The sequence below is a fragment of the Hevea brasiliensis genome, chromosome 6, assembly GCF_030052815.1.
Source record: "Hevea brasiliensis isolate MT/VB/25A 57/8 chromosome 6, ASM3005281v1, whole genome shotgun sequence".
In the NCBI taxonomy this organism is placed as follows: domain Eukaryota; kingdom Viridiplantae; phylum Streptophyta; class Magnoliopsida; order Malpighiales; family Euphorbiaceae; genus Hevea; species Hevea brasiliensis.
In genome coordinates, this window is record NC_079498.1 from 16,401,812 (window position 1) to 16,414,493 (window position 12,682).

At 28.9% G+C, this 12,682-nt stretch overlaps 1 protein-coding gene across 1 annotated transcript; it reads right to left on the reverse strand.

Annotated features, from left to right (window-relative positions):
- Positions 1-10,857: 10,857 nt before the first annotated feature.
- Positions 10,858-12,015, reverse strand: LOC110634371 (uncharacterized mitochondrial protein AtMg00810-like). The gene has a single exon (XM_021783342.2). The coding sequence runs from the start codon at positions 12,013-12,015 to the stop codon at positions 10,858-10,860; it is 1,158 nt and encodes a 385-aa protein (XP_021639034.2).
- Between the last annotated feature and the right edge of the window lie 667 nt (positions 12,016-12,682).

The window sequence follows — 12,682 nt, forward strand, 5'->3', positions numbered from 1 at the left end:
TAGGTTATGGTGGAATTTTAAAACAAATCCAAAATGGGAGGGAGCAAATAGTTTAATTCATTCTGCACATTGGAATGATTGTCAAAAGAAGTACTCTACTATTAAAAAAGAGATTCTTGCAATTGGCATGTGCATACAAAAATTTCAAAGTGATTTATTAAATCAAAAAATTTTACTTAGAATTGATTGCAAATCTGCTAAGGAAGTATTGCAAAAAGATGTTTAAAATCTTGTAGTAAAACAAATCTTTGCACAATGGCAAGCAATTTTAAGCATTTTTTTATTTTGAAATTAAATTTATAAAAGGAGATACAAATTCCATTCCAGACTTTCTGACAAGATAGTTTCTTCAAAACAGGCTATAATGCCTAGAAAATCCAAAAACAAAGCTGAAACCCCAGCTCCTATAAAACAAAATCCTATAAAACCAGTAATCTCTTCAGCAAAGCCTATTCAAACCTGGGCAGATATAACTGAAGAAGAAGAAGATCATACAAAACTCATCGAGTCTCAGGCTCCAGAGACTGACAGTTAAATCTAAAAATGGATAGAATCACTATACAACTCTCTTGAAGTACTTCAGGCCTTACAAAATATCACTCAGGCCATTCAGGCCAAGAAAGGTAACTCTACAAAACTCATTTCCAAAACCTATGAGAAAGGAGAGTCTTCCTCTCAAAAACCACTTTCTCAAAACATTTCTCAAGCTAATGAGATTTTACAAATTGATTTTCAAAACAGTGCTTCCCAACTGAATTTTTCTCAAATAATTTTGTCACAAACAAAATTAAAAAAGAAGTCTTCAGATTGGATTTTAAAAAACTCATTTTCAAAATGTTTTGATTTTAGAGGATGAGTTTGAAAATGAGTTTTGACATAACGATGCCTCTATAATAATTTCAAAAGCCTTTCTGAAAGGATGGTATTACAAACCATGGGATCTCACCAAAACCCAAGCTTATTACTAGGCAATTCTTGAGTACACTAGTTCAGCAAAATTCAAACACTTTTATCTAAAAGAAAACCATGCTGACCCTGCCTACTCAACCTGCCGTATCTAAAACGTCCTTAATCCCACTGATTGGGGACAAGAGCTTACAAAACCAAAAATCTTCCCTTTAACATTCCAAAATAAGATAGACTATTGCCAATATTTCAATCATTGGGATTATCAACAGGCATGGTACAATACCTTTTTTATACAAAACCATAAGAATAGTCATTCTTAACTGTTCAATTTCTAAAACTCATTTGATCCTTCCAAAACCCCTTCTTGATTTTCTCAATGGTGGAAGTATTTTGGTGCATTACCTAAAATTCTTACACCAGAAATTACAAAAAGCCTAAACGTTTTCAAAACCCATTATAAACCCTCACCTAAAGAGAAAAGGTACCCACCTCTTCTCTTGTTTTGTTCAAAATTCTTTTTGCTTTGGGTCCTGATCTGGTTCTTTGAGTATTAAATCCAAGATAATTTGAACTCCATCACCAGAAGGTTCAAGGTTAAGTGGTGGGACTCACTAAATGTCCCAAAAACAATTACAAATCAAGGTATAAAAAATTGGCTTAAGGGAAAAAAAACCTTTTACCACCAACTCCAGTCCAAAACTTTTCAAATCAATTATTTTTGGCCCAGAGATCACATGCTATGGCAAGATTTGCAGAAGCCAAAAATGATGAAGAATATTTTGCAATAATGGAATAACTATTACAAAATAGAACCTCCACAGCAAGTTTGGATTCAAAACCCATAATTGATTTAGGAGAAGATAACGAAGACGACTGTGGTATCCCTTCACGAATACAAAATCTTTTGTTAAAAAAAAAAAAGACTGACAAAAGAAATTTATGGCGGTAAAACTATCCATTTCCTTCTTCATTCCTTTACTTTTACTTCTTTCTCTTTTGTTTAATTTTCTACTTTTGTACTATTCTTTTGTTTTACTTTACTTTTCAAAACCAGATAGGATACTGTTCACCTGTCACCTTTTGTACTGTTCACTTTTACTGTTCACATGTGAAGGAGATAAGAATCATTGTTCACAAGTGAAGAAAGCAAGTGGCAGACACTGTTCAAAACCTTTCAAAATTATAAAGCATGCCATCCGCTATTTCTATTTAAGGAGACTCTTATTCCATCAAGGGAGCATCTCTCTCATTCACATAACCTTTCTAGCTTGGCATCTTATAAATTCTCCATCCTTCATCTTTCCAAAACAAGTTCTCTTACAAAACCAGAGCCGACAAAGGAGCAAGAAGGTCATCCTCTACCAAGAAGATCACCCATCCTACCTAACCTCTACCTCTCTACAAAACCTTTCTAATTTCTTTATAGTAGATATTAGGAGGCTCATATGCTAAGCAACCCTTGCAATACCTATCAGGAATTACATCTTCAAACCCTTTGTACAAAACTTTCAAAAATTTATAAATTTTCAAAGTAAGTTCTTTGAAATCTCTTTACAAAATTACAAATATTTATTTAGCATGATTATGGCTGGTTATACCGCTTACTCTGTATCTGCATAAATAAATAAATAAATAAATATATATATATATATATATATATATATAACGGACTGGTTCTGCCGCCTATTAAATATATGTATATATTATTTTCAGATATTTAAATTCATTTATGTTTACTTCTGTTCTTTCTTTTACTTTTGTTTATTTCTTTGATTATTTATTTATATTTTAAGATTTAGAGAGTAGTTTCTTTGCTATTAGCGATTCTCCCTCTCGGTCCGTGGGTGCTACTCGTGGCTCTGATACCAACGACACCCATTAACCGAGAGGGGGATTCGCTAATAGCAAAGAAACTACTCTCTAAATCTTAAAAATAAATAAATAATCAAAGAAATAAACAAAAGTAAAAGAAAGAACAGACATAAATAGAAATGAAATTAAATATATGAAAATGAAATATAGATATATTCAATAGGTGACAGAGCTAGTCTGTCATAATATATATACATATATATACAGAGTAGGCAGTATAACCAGTCATAATCATGTAAACAGAAATATTTGTAATTTTGTAGAGGTTAGGCAGATTTTGTATTTTTTCACTAGAATTAGTCCATCAGATTCATAAAACTTTTCTTGAATTTCTTTTCTTTGTTCCATGAAATTTTGGAAAAACCATAGTTTCTTCTTATGGTTGTGAGAAGCATAAAAATCATTATGTAAATATTTTCTATCAACTTCAAATTCTTTTTTAAGCACATTAAGTTCATTTGCAACATTTTCTGTAATGGCCGAAAAAGTAGGAGTAGTTGGTTCTGATTCTGGTTGGGTTTCAACATATTCATTTTGTAAATTTGTATAAACTGGATGAAGAACATTTATAGAGTAATTTACATTTTGTAAAGTGAAACTAGGTGTTTCTAATATAGAAAACCTAGAGGAACTAAGTAAGTTTGAAGTAGAATACCTAAGCTAGATTTTTGGAATGAAATTTGGTTTTGTAACAGGCAAGTTTATGATAGAGGGTAATTGAGAAATTCTTCCTATATCGATTGTACTAAATGTTGAAGAATCATCTGAGGTCCTAAAGATTCTATTAAAGCTAAGGCTAACTCTTCCATCTTCGTACTGGGTTATATGCCTTAATTGAATATTTGGTTCAACTATTTTTGAAGATTCTTGTTGGATTGCACCTTCTAAGACCAATTCTTCTGGCAAAGTTATGTCTTTCCATTGGATAGATCTAGGAATTACAGTGTTGGATTTTGTAAGATCAGTTTATAAAAGCAATGTTCCTCCGTTTTTGCTTTGAAACTTATGCTTTGTCGCGAAAGCAGAAATCATGGCTTTGTAATGTATTTTGTAAATTAATGCAAGAGGGATAAACCCATCTATCATTTTGTAGTTATGTGTTTTGATTTGTAAAGCAAGAGATTTTGTAATGTTACTGTCGTTTAAAGAAACAGTAAAGTTTGGATAGCAATCGAAAGAGATTGGTCCACTATATAAACTAGATTCTATTGAACTAAGCAACGAATCCTGAAAGTTTATAAACCTAGTGTCTCTAAGAACTACTAGGATCGAGGTGTTCAATCTTTCTTTTGTAAGAGGCTTAATTCCTACTTGAACTAAACCTATGTGAATGTATTTTTATTGTTTATCCCTATGTTTTTGTAAAGATTTTTGAGACAAAAGAGAAATAGTCTCAAAAAGTTTTGAAATCTGAAGATATCTTTCTTCAGTTTTGATGGTGAAATCAATTTTGAAAAAATTTAGTTTTGAAGTCTGATAAATCTGATCTTTTTGTACTATTGAAATTTTCCAATTATCTATCGATTTTTCAAAATCTTCGATTATAATCTCTTAATTATTAACTATCTTTCTTGACTCGGAGGATGAGGTAGAAGAGTTTGAGGAAGAAACAGTCCTACAGAAAATAGGATTCATATTTAAAAAAGTTTCTTAGGCTGATTTTCTGAGTTAAATGGCTAACACCAAATGATTCACTGCCCTAACTCGCCTTTCACACGGCCTCAAAACGGGACTTACTACCCAGGTCTATTGACAACCTAAAGAATACCCAGCATTGCGATATTCACCTCAAGATCATCGATCAACCCTCAAAAATTCCTCAAATATGAACACTATCCACAGTAACACTCCTTCCCCCCTAGGCTCTGATACCAACGACACACACTAGTAACTAATTCATCTTTTTGTAAAGGCATATTGTTCTCGGACTTCTGCTTGGAGTTTGAAGAAGAATCATTTTGAATGACCGGTTCTTCTTTTTGTAAAGGTTTACAACTGTCATTGGGTTCAGAATGGCTGAACTTATTGTCCACTTGTAATCCTGAGGTTGTTTTTGGAAGAGGTTCTATTTTTTTCTAATTCTAGAGTTTCTTGAGGGTTTTGTTGCTCTATATCCTATTGCCTTAAGTCCTGTTCTAATGTACTACTATCTTGAGGATCATCAGGCGTTACAGGTGTTGTATGTGTAGACATAGAGGCTTCTAGCCTTCTTAGCTGAGCTTTAATAGCCTCAATGAACTCAATTTGGTTGTTTTGTAATTATTGTTGATTAAATTTTGAGTATTGGAAACTGGGGTTGTTGATTTTGTAGATTTTTCGGAGAATATATATATATAACTCTTTCAAAAAAAAATTTGAATTTAAAATCTAAGTAAGATATGACTTTTCTCATCGGTTATTTGCCAATTATCTAACTCTTGTACTGTAGAACTCAGTGATTACAGAATAATCTTATTTATAATTTATTTTAATAATATAAAAGATTAGAGATTTAAATTTATCTGCCTCATTTTTTAAACTAATAAAAATTTAAACCTTAATTTTTTAAATATTTCAATAAGATAAAGATGATTTAAGGATTAATTTAAAAATGAAAAAAACAAGTAACAAAGACGAGGCCGAGCACTAGGCAAAGAAAAGGAAAAACACAGAATAATGAAGAGTTGGGAGATTTACTTCCATGATTGTCACAGTCAACCTCTTTTCCACTGAACTTGGAGCAAAAAATTATTATTTCAAAATAGTTTTAAATTTTAATTTTAATTTTAATTTTAATTTCAATTTAATATATTTTAATTTTAAAAATTTTTAAAAATAAAATAATATATTAAAAAAACTTTAAATCAACATTTTCATAATGGAGCCTGCCAACCAGATTTTTTATTTTTTTTTATTGTTTCCAAACCAGAATTTTAAACGAGCCCCATTAGCTTGTAATTGGCATGGCACGAAAGAATTAATAACCAAAAACTTGTGGAATTAATAAATTAAATCTTGATTAGACTGGCAGTCTTTATATTGACGCCGAACTTAATTATGATTAGTTAAAGAGTTCAGACTTCAGACCTGAGGACGACAGGACAAATACAAAGCCGTTCAAGGGCCAAAATCAGACACCGATCCATGTTTGGCCACCAACCATGGAATTGAGAAACTTCTTAGTTGCTATCGGGTTCATACAATCAACTAATTAGAAATTTTAAAAAAAAATCATATTTTATTCTATGAAAAATATATGTTGCAATGAGATAAAAAAAAATTAAGTATTTACGTTAATTTACAATTATATATAAACATATTAATTTTGAATTATACATTTCAATCTTTAAAATTAGGTGTAATTTTATCAATCAAAATCTCACAATATTAATATTCCTTTTGTTAATGACAATATATATATATATATATATATATATATAATTATTCGATATAATTTTTTATTATAATTAATTTTTCTTACCATTGACAAAGTTAGGTAGGAATTCCGCCCACGAAAAGACCAACGGGAATTTCCCAAAACTCAGGTCAACCAGCTCACGTGTCTTGTACTTGGCTTGGTAGGATGATCTCTCTCTCTCTCTTTCTGTTAAATATATAAGTGGCAGGTGGAAACATTGAAATTCTTAAAAATATAATTCTTAATTTGTATTATTTATTATAATATTAAAAAAATTATATTTATAATGATAAATTTTATCACTAATAATTTAATTTAAATATAAATAATAAGTTGTTCCTTACATTTTTACATTAGTTTTAGATGAACTGACGAAACATATACAAGAGAGTATTCTTTGGTGCATGATGTTGTTTGATGATGATATTATGATAGATGAGAAGATGAGAAGGAATTAATAAAACTTTAAGCTTTTAACTTTTTGTCAAAGGGTTTTTTTTAAGTTAAGTAAAAAAGTAAACATACATGCATTATTGAAATGTTCGGTGAAAATGCGAGTGGTGATAGGGAAAGTTATCTAGGCTCGGGCCTTCAAGTAGATGGGGGATGAAGAGGATGTTAGTAGTCATTAATTTAAAATGGGTTGAAGTGGAGAAGAAGTGCCACGTTTTAGTGGTTTGGTCATGTGAAGCGTAGACATAGGAGACCTCTAGACAACAAGAGAGAGACATTAAGAAAAAAGGGTAGACCTAAAATTGACTTGAAAGAAAGAGTAGCACATGATAGAAACATTACACATTTCATTCAGGATTTAAAAAAAAAATCGTGGTGGAAGAAAAATATAGCGATTCATATTTTTTGAATTTTTTTTTAAGGCTTAATTAAGAATTGATATAAATAATAAGCTGTTAATCTAAAATTTTTATCGCTAATGATATTCAGCGATAACATTTTCATAACAAGAGAGATTTACTAAATAATGTCTAACAACAAATCCGCCCCCGAAAAGACCAACGAGAATTGCCCAAAACTTTGGTCAACCGCCTCACGTCTCTTTGTACTTGGCTTGGTAGGATGACATCTCTCTCTCTCTCTCTCTCTCTCTCTCTCTCTCTCTCTCTCTCTCATAAATATGTAAGTGGCAGGTGGAAACATTGAATTCTCAAAATTATCTTTCTTAATTTATATTATTTCTTATAATATTAATAAAAATATATTTATTATAATAAATATATAAATTTATCATTAATAATCTAATTTAACGATAAATAATATATTATTAATTTAAAATTTTTATGGTTAATAATATTTAGAGACAATATTTTCATGGAAAGAGAAATTTATTTATATTAATTTGCCGCTAAATAATATTTAACAACTTATTCTTTACTAAATCTCTATACAAAATTTAATTTTTAATGTTATTATAATTAATATAAATTAAAATATTAATATTATTTTATAATAAATCTATTTATATAAAGAATGTTATTATATTTTTTAATAAAGTAATAACTTTACAAGTATTATTAATTTATTAAAAATTATTTAATTTATTATAATAAAATTAATAAAAAAACCTTAAATACCGAATTTCATCTCCACTAAATTATTTGTTTTTCTAAATATTTACAAACTTATAATATTAAATATTATTTTAATTTTATATATATATATATATATATATATATATATATATATATATATATATATAAAAGTAAGTTTGAAGGGGGAATAATGAAATTGCTAAGAATACTCTTATATTTTAATATTATTTATAATTACATAAAATTTTAAAACCATAAAAAACATAATTAAACTAAGAATTAAAAACAGTTTTTTTCCTGTTACAAGTCTATAATAGCTTAAAACTCTAACACCATAAAAACCTAGTTAAGCTAAAAATTGAAGAAATGTAACTTATTTAAACGTGTAAGGCATATGTTAAAATCTATTCATCATATTTTTTTTTTATTTTGAAAAGTAAAAAAAAATATATATTGTAGATTTTTCTATAAGGTTGAATAGAATGGCATCTAGGAAATTAGTTTTGGGCTAATTTTTGGCTAAAATTTAATTTTTTTTCTAAAATTTATTTTTAAAAAAAAAAATCGTGTAAAGAGGAAAAATATGGGTAGTTAAAATTGAATTCCACTCAAACTTTAATTTAGTATATATCAAATTTGTTATTAATGTAGAATAAAAATATTTTACTTTATTTTATTTTAGTATATATTTTATTTTCAAGCTTCAACTCAGAAACTTTCTGCGTTTTTGGTTAGTTATTTATTTATTTATTTCAATAGTTCTTCCTTTGAAGTTTAAAACTTCAAATTTGCTTTGATGATAACTATATACACACCACTTGATTGGTAATATTTTAAAATCGATTGTTAATTGTTTTAGAAATCAATTTTGTAAATGATTTAGTTGGTTGCAATAAAATTAGTTGCTAATTTATAATTTGCTACTAAGTGATAAATCGGATGTTATTTTGTAACTGATTTAGCAACTATTTTTTAGTTGTAAATAGTAACCAACAAAGAATTTGATTCTAAATTTATTAATTTTAAAAATTAAAAAAATATAAAAAAATTAATCGATTACTTTTAACAACTGATTTAACAATTAAAGTCGGTTACAAATTTTATAAATTGTTAAGCTAATTGTATGTCCAAGATTTTAGATTTTTTTTTCTAATATCAATTTTGTAACCTATTAAGCAATCAACTATATTTTGATTGCTATCAACAACTAATTTAATAATCAATTTATAAATCAATTGGCAATTAATTTAACAATCAATTTATAAGTCAATTACTATATATTTTATAAATAGTTATTTTATTAAAAAAATTAAAATTATAAATTAATTATAAAATCGATTGTTGTTAATAATTGATTTTGGTTGTTAAAATTAATTATAATTTTTATTTTCTTCGCACAAACTGTGGTAGATAATTATATGTACTTGCAATAGAAAACCTGAGCGAGCAGCTAGCATTATCAATGATGAGGAAGGCAAAAGATCTGGCAGAAAAGAATTAGGTGAAGGAAGAGAACTTTTAAAAATTAAATTGCATGATCAATCTTAGGAGTCTATTACGTGTATGGTTATACATGCAAGCACAAGTGAGTAGTGCGTGGCAGAGTTTAATTATAGTTATATAGTATTAAATTGGTGAGAGTGTTTGTGTTACGATAAAATTAAACATGTTCTTTGAATAAATTCTAAGTACATATTAAAGATAGGCTAGCTATAAATACTCCACCTTCCCATTAACAATAAAATCACATGATATTATAAGGTAGTGCACGATTTTCGTGTTCTCGAACGGAATAAAAAATCACATTGAATCAATGAAATTGTATTGAATTAAAGTTATTTTGATATTTTGATTTGATTTTAATTTTTTACTAAGAATCAAATCATAATTGTATCAAATCGAAATTAAATTTATACATATATTTTTCATGATTATATATATATATATATATATATATATATATATATATATATATAAATAAATAAAAAGTAAGTACCATCTAATATTATATTATATATTTTTTATATTTTTTTAATAATTTTAATCATAAATACATTAAATTACTTTATAATTCTTAATTATAAATGTACTACTATATTATATATATGTAAATTTATAATCATATTTGTATCTTATAATTAAATATTGCATAATTAATAAATAATTAAAAATATATATTATATGATATATTTATACTATTATATTATATAATATACTTAACCATAAATTATTTATGCATTTTATAGTCAAGAATTAAATGATTTAATAAAAAGAGCTAAAAATTATATTATATAATATATTATGTATAATAATTCAATTCAAAACTTAAATGTTAATTCAAATATGATTTTTTAAATAAATAATTATATAAAATTATTTTAAAAATAAAAAATCTAACCAAAACCGTACCGAACCGAACTGAAATTAAAGAATAAAGAATCGTATCGAATCAGAATTGAAACAGTAAATAATCAAATCAAAATCGTAGATATTTTGATTTTGATTCTGATTCCTAGGCAAGCTTCAAACTGAACCAGAACTATACACCTTTATAATATTATAGAATAAAAATAAATAAATTTTGTAATACATGAAATAAAAAATTAATTTTTTTTTATGAAAATCGACTTCCTTAGATTGACTTGTTTTAACTTATTAATTATTAAATAACAATAATAAAAAAATTCAAAAATTCATGCTAATATTATAAAATTAAAAGCTAATTGAAATTGATTGCCTAATAAATTGCATTCATTTTTTTTTTTGAAAAGAAAGCATAAAGAGATAAAATGATTAGAGTTTTATTATAATTATTATATTATATATAAGAATTATGATTATCATCTACTAAGTTATGGTATTTTTAAAAAAAAAAAATTTGCAAAGATAATTGAGAAAAAAACCCTTGAAAAAAGAAAATATGGAAAACTGAAATTGTGTTATTAATTGCTGTTTACATCTATATATACACATTTAGCTTTTAGCGCATGTCCAATCAATAAAAGACAACTCAGCCTAATAGTTTTAACAAACTTTAGCTAACTAACCAGCTTGTAAAATAAATCTCCCGCCTCCTCTGTTCTACTCTGTTTCTATAACTTTTCTGGATAACTTATATTCTTCATCCCCGCCTCAAGATGGAGATGGGTTTAAGTTAACCAATCCCATCTTGGAACGGAAGAAATGAAAAAGGTGTGAAGTTAATGGCTTTGTGAAGAAATCAGCAAGCTGATGTTTGGCTGACAGATGTGTTGTTTGAATAAAGCCATTGAGGACCTGTTGGCGAACTATGTGACAATCAATATCCAAGTGTTTGGTCCTTTCGTGAAAAACAAGATTCTCATAAATATGGATCGCTGCCTTGTTATCACAATACAAAGGAATCGGCAAAGAAAGGGAAAGTTGAAAATCCTTGAGTACGTAAGGCGACTCGCAATTCACAAACGATTGATGCCATGCTCCGTGATTCTCTTGTGAAGATCGACTAATGGTAGTTTGCTTTTTTGACTTCCATGAAATTAAAGATGAGCCAAGAAATATACAGTAGCCAGTTAGAGATTTTCGGGTCATAGGACAACTTGCCCAGTCAGCATCAAAGAATGCTTTTAACTGAAGTGAGTTATGTGTAGGAAAGAATAATCCTTTGGTTGGGGTCCCCTTCAAGTATCGAAGCAAATGAAGGATAGCATCCCAGTGTGGCTGTCGGGGACTTTGAATGAATTGGCTTAAACGTTGTACAGCATAGGTAATATATGGGCGTGTAAGACTAAGATATAGTAACCGCCCTATCACTCGTCGATAACGTTCAGGATTCGAGAGCAAGGTGCCAGTTTCAGTATCAAGCTTGAGCCCTTTGGACATAGGATAGTCAGTGGTTTTGGCATCAAGAATCCCTGCATCCTTTAAGATATCCAGTGTATATTTGCGTTGGTTAAGAAAAAGTCCGGAAGATGATCGTGCTAATTCAACACCCAAGAAATATCTGGCATAACCCATGTCTTTTATAGTGAATGTTTGATGAAGAAATTGTTTGACTCGAAGGATTTCAGCTTCATTTGCACCTGTTATGAGAATATCGTCAACGTGGACAAGCAAAGCAAGAAAATTAACATTAGAGCCTTTGACAAAGAGACAATTATCATGTGCTGATTGTGTAAAACCATATTGATGCAATTTTGATGTGAGTTCCTTATTCCATTGGCGTCTAGCCTGTTTTAATCCATACAAGGATTTAACCAAACAACAAACTTGAGCAGGCTTGGCACGAGTATAACCTTCTGGAGGTTTCATGTAGAGTTCTTCATCAATATAACCATGTAGGTATGCATTATTGATATCAAGCTGGTGAATGGCCCAAGCTCGAGCTACAGCAATTGCTAGGAAAACCCGAGCGATGCGGTTTTAGCCAGGAGAAAAAATGCGTATAATCAATGCCCAGAAGTTGATTGTATCCCTTTGCTACAAGTCTAGCCTTGTAGCGCTCAACAGTACCATCCGGATTATATTTCACACGATAGACCCATTTGGAGTCAATAGCTTTCTTGTGAGAAGGCAATTCTGTAAGTTCCCATGTCTGATTTGCTTCCAATGCATTAAGCTCTTTGTTCATAGCACTGACCCAATTTGGATCATCTTTAGCTTTGAAATAAGAAGTAGGCTCAGAGATATTTGACACATTTGCAGTAAATTGAAGAAAGTCAGGAGCAAAAATAGAATTATGAATGGTAAAAGGTGGAGAGAATGTACCTTTATAATTTGCGAGGTTCTCATCGACTGTAGTTGTAACCGAATCAGTAGATGTGAGAGTATTTATAGGTTGGATTGAAGCAACGAAGTCACGTAACCAAGATGGTTTGATAGTGGGCCGTGTGCTCTTTCTTAAAGATAATTGGATTGGAGAATTAATTTGTGTAAGGTCAGGAGAATGATTTGAATTGTTAGGTGGGCTTGGTGAATC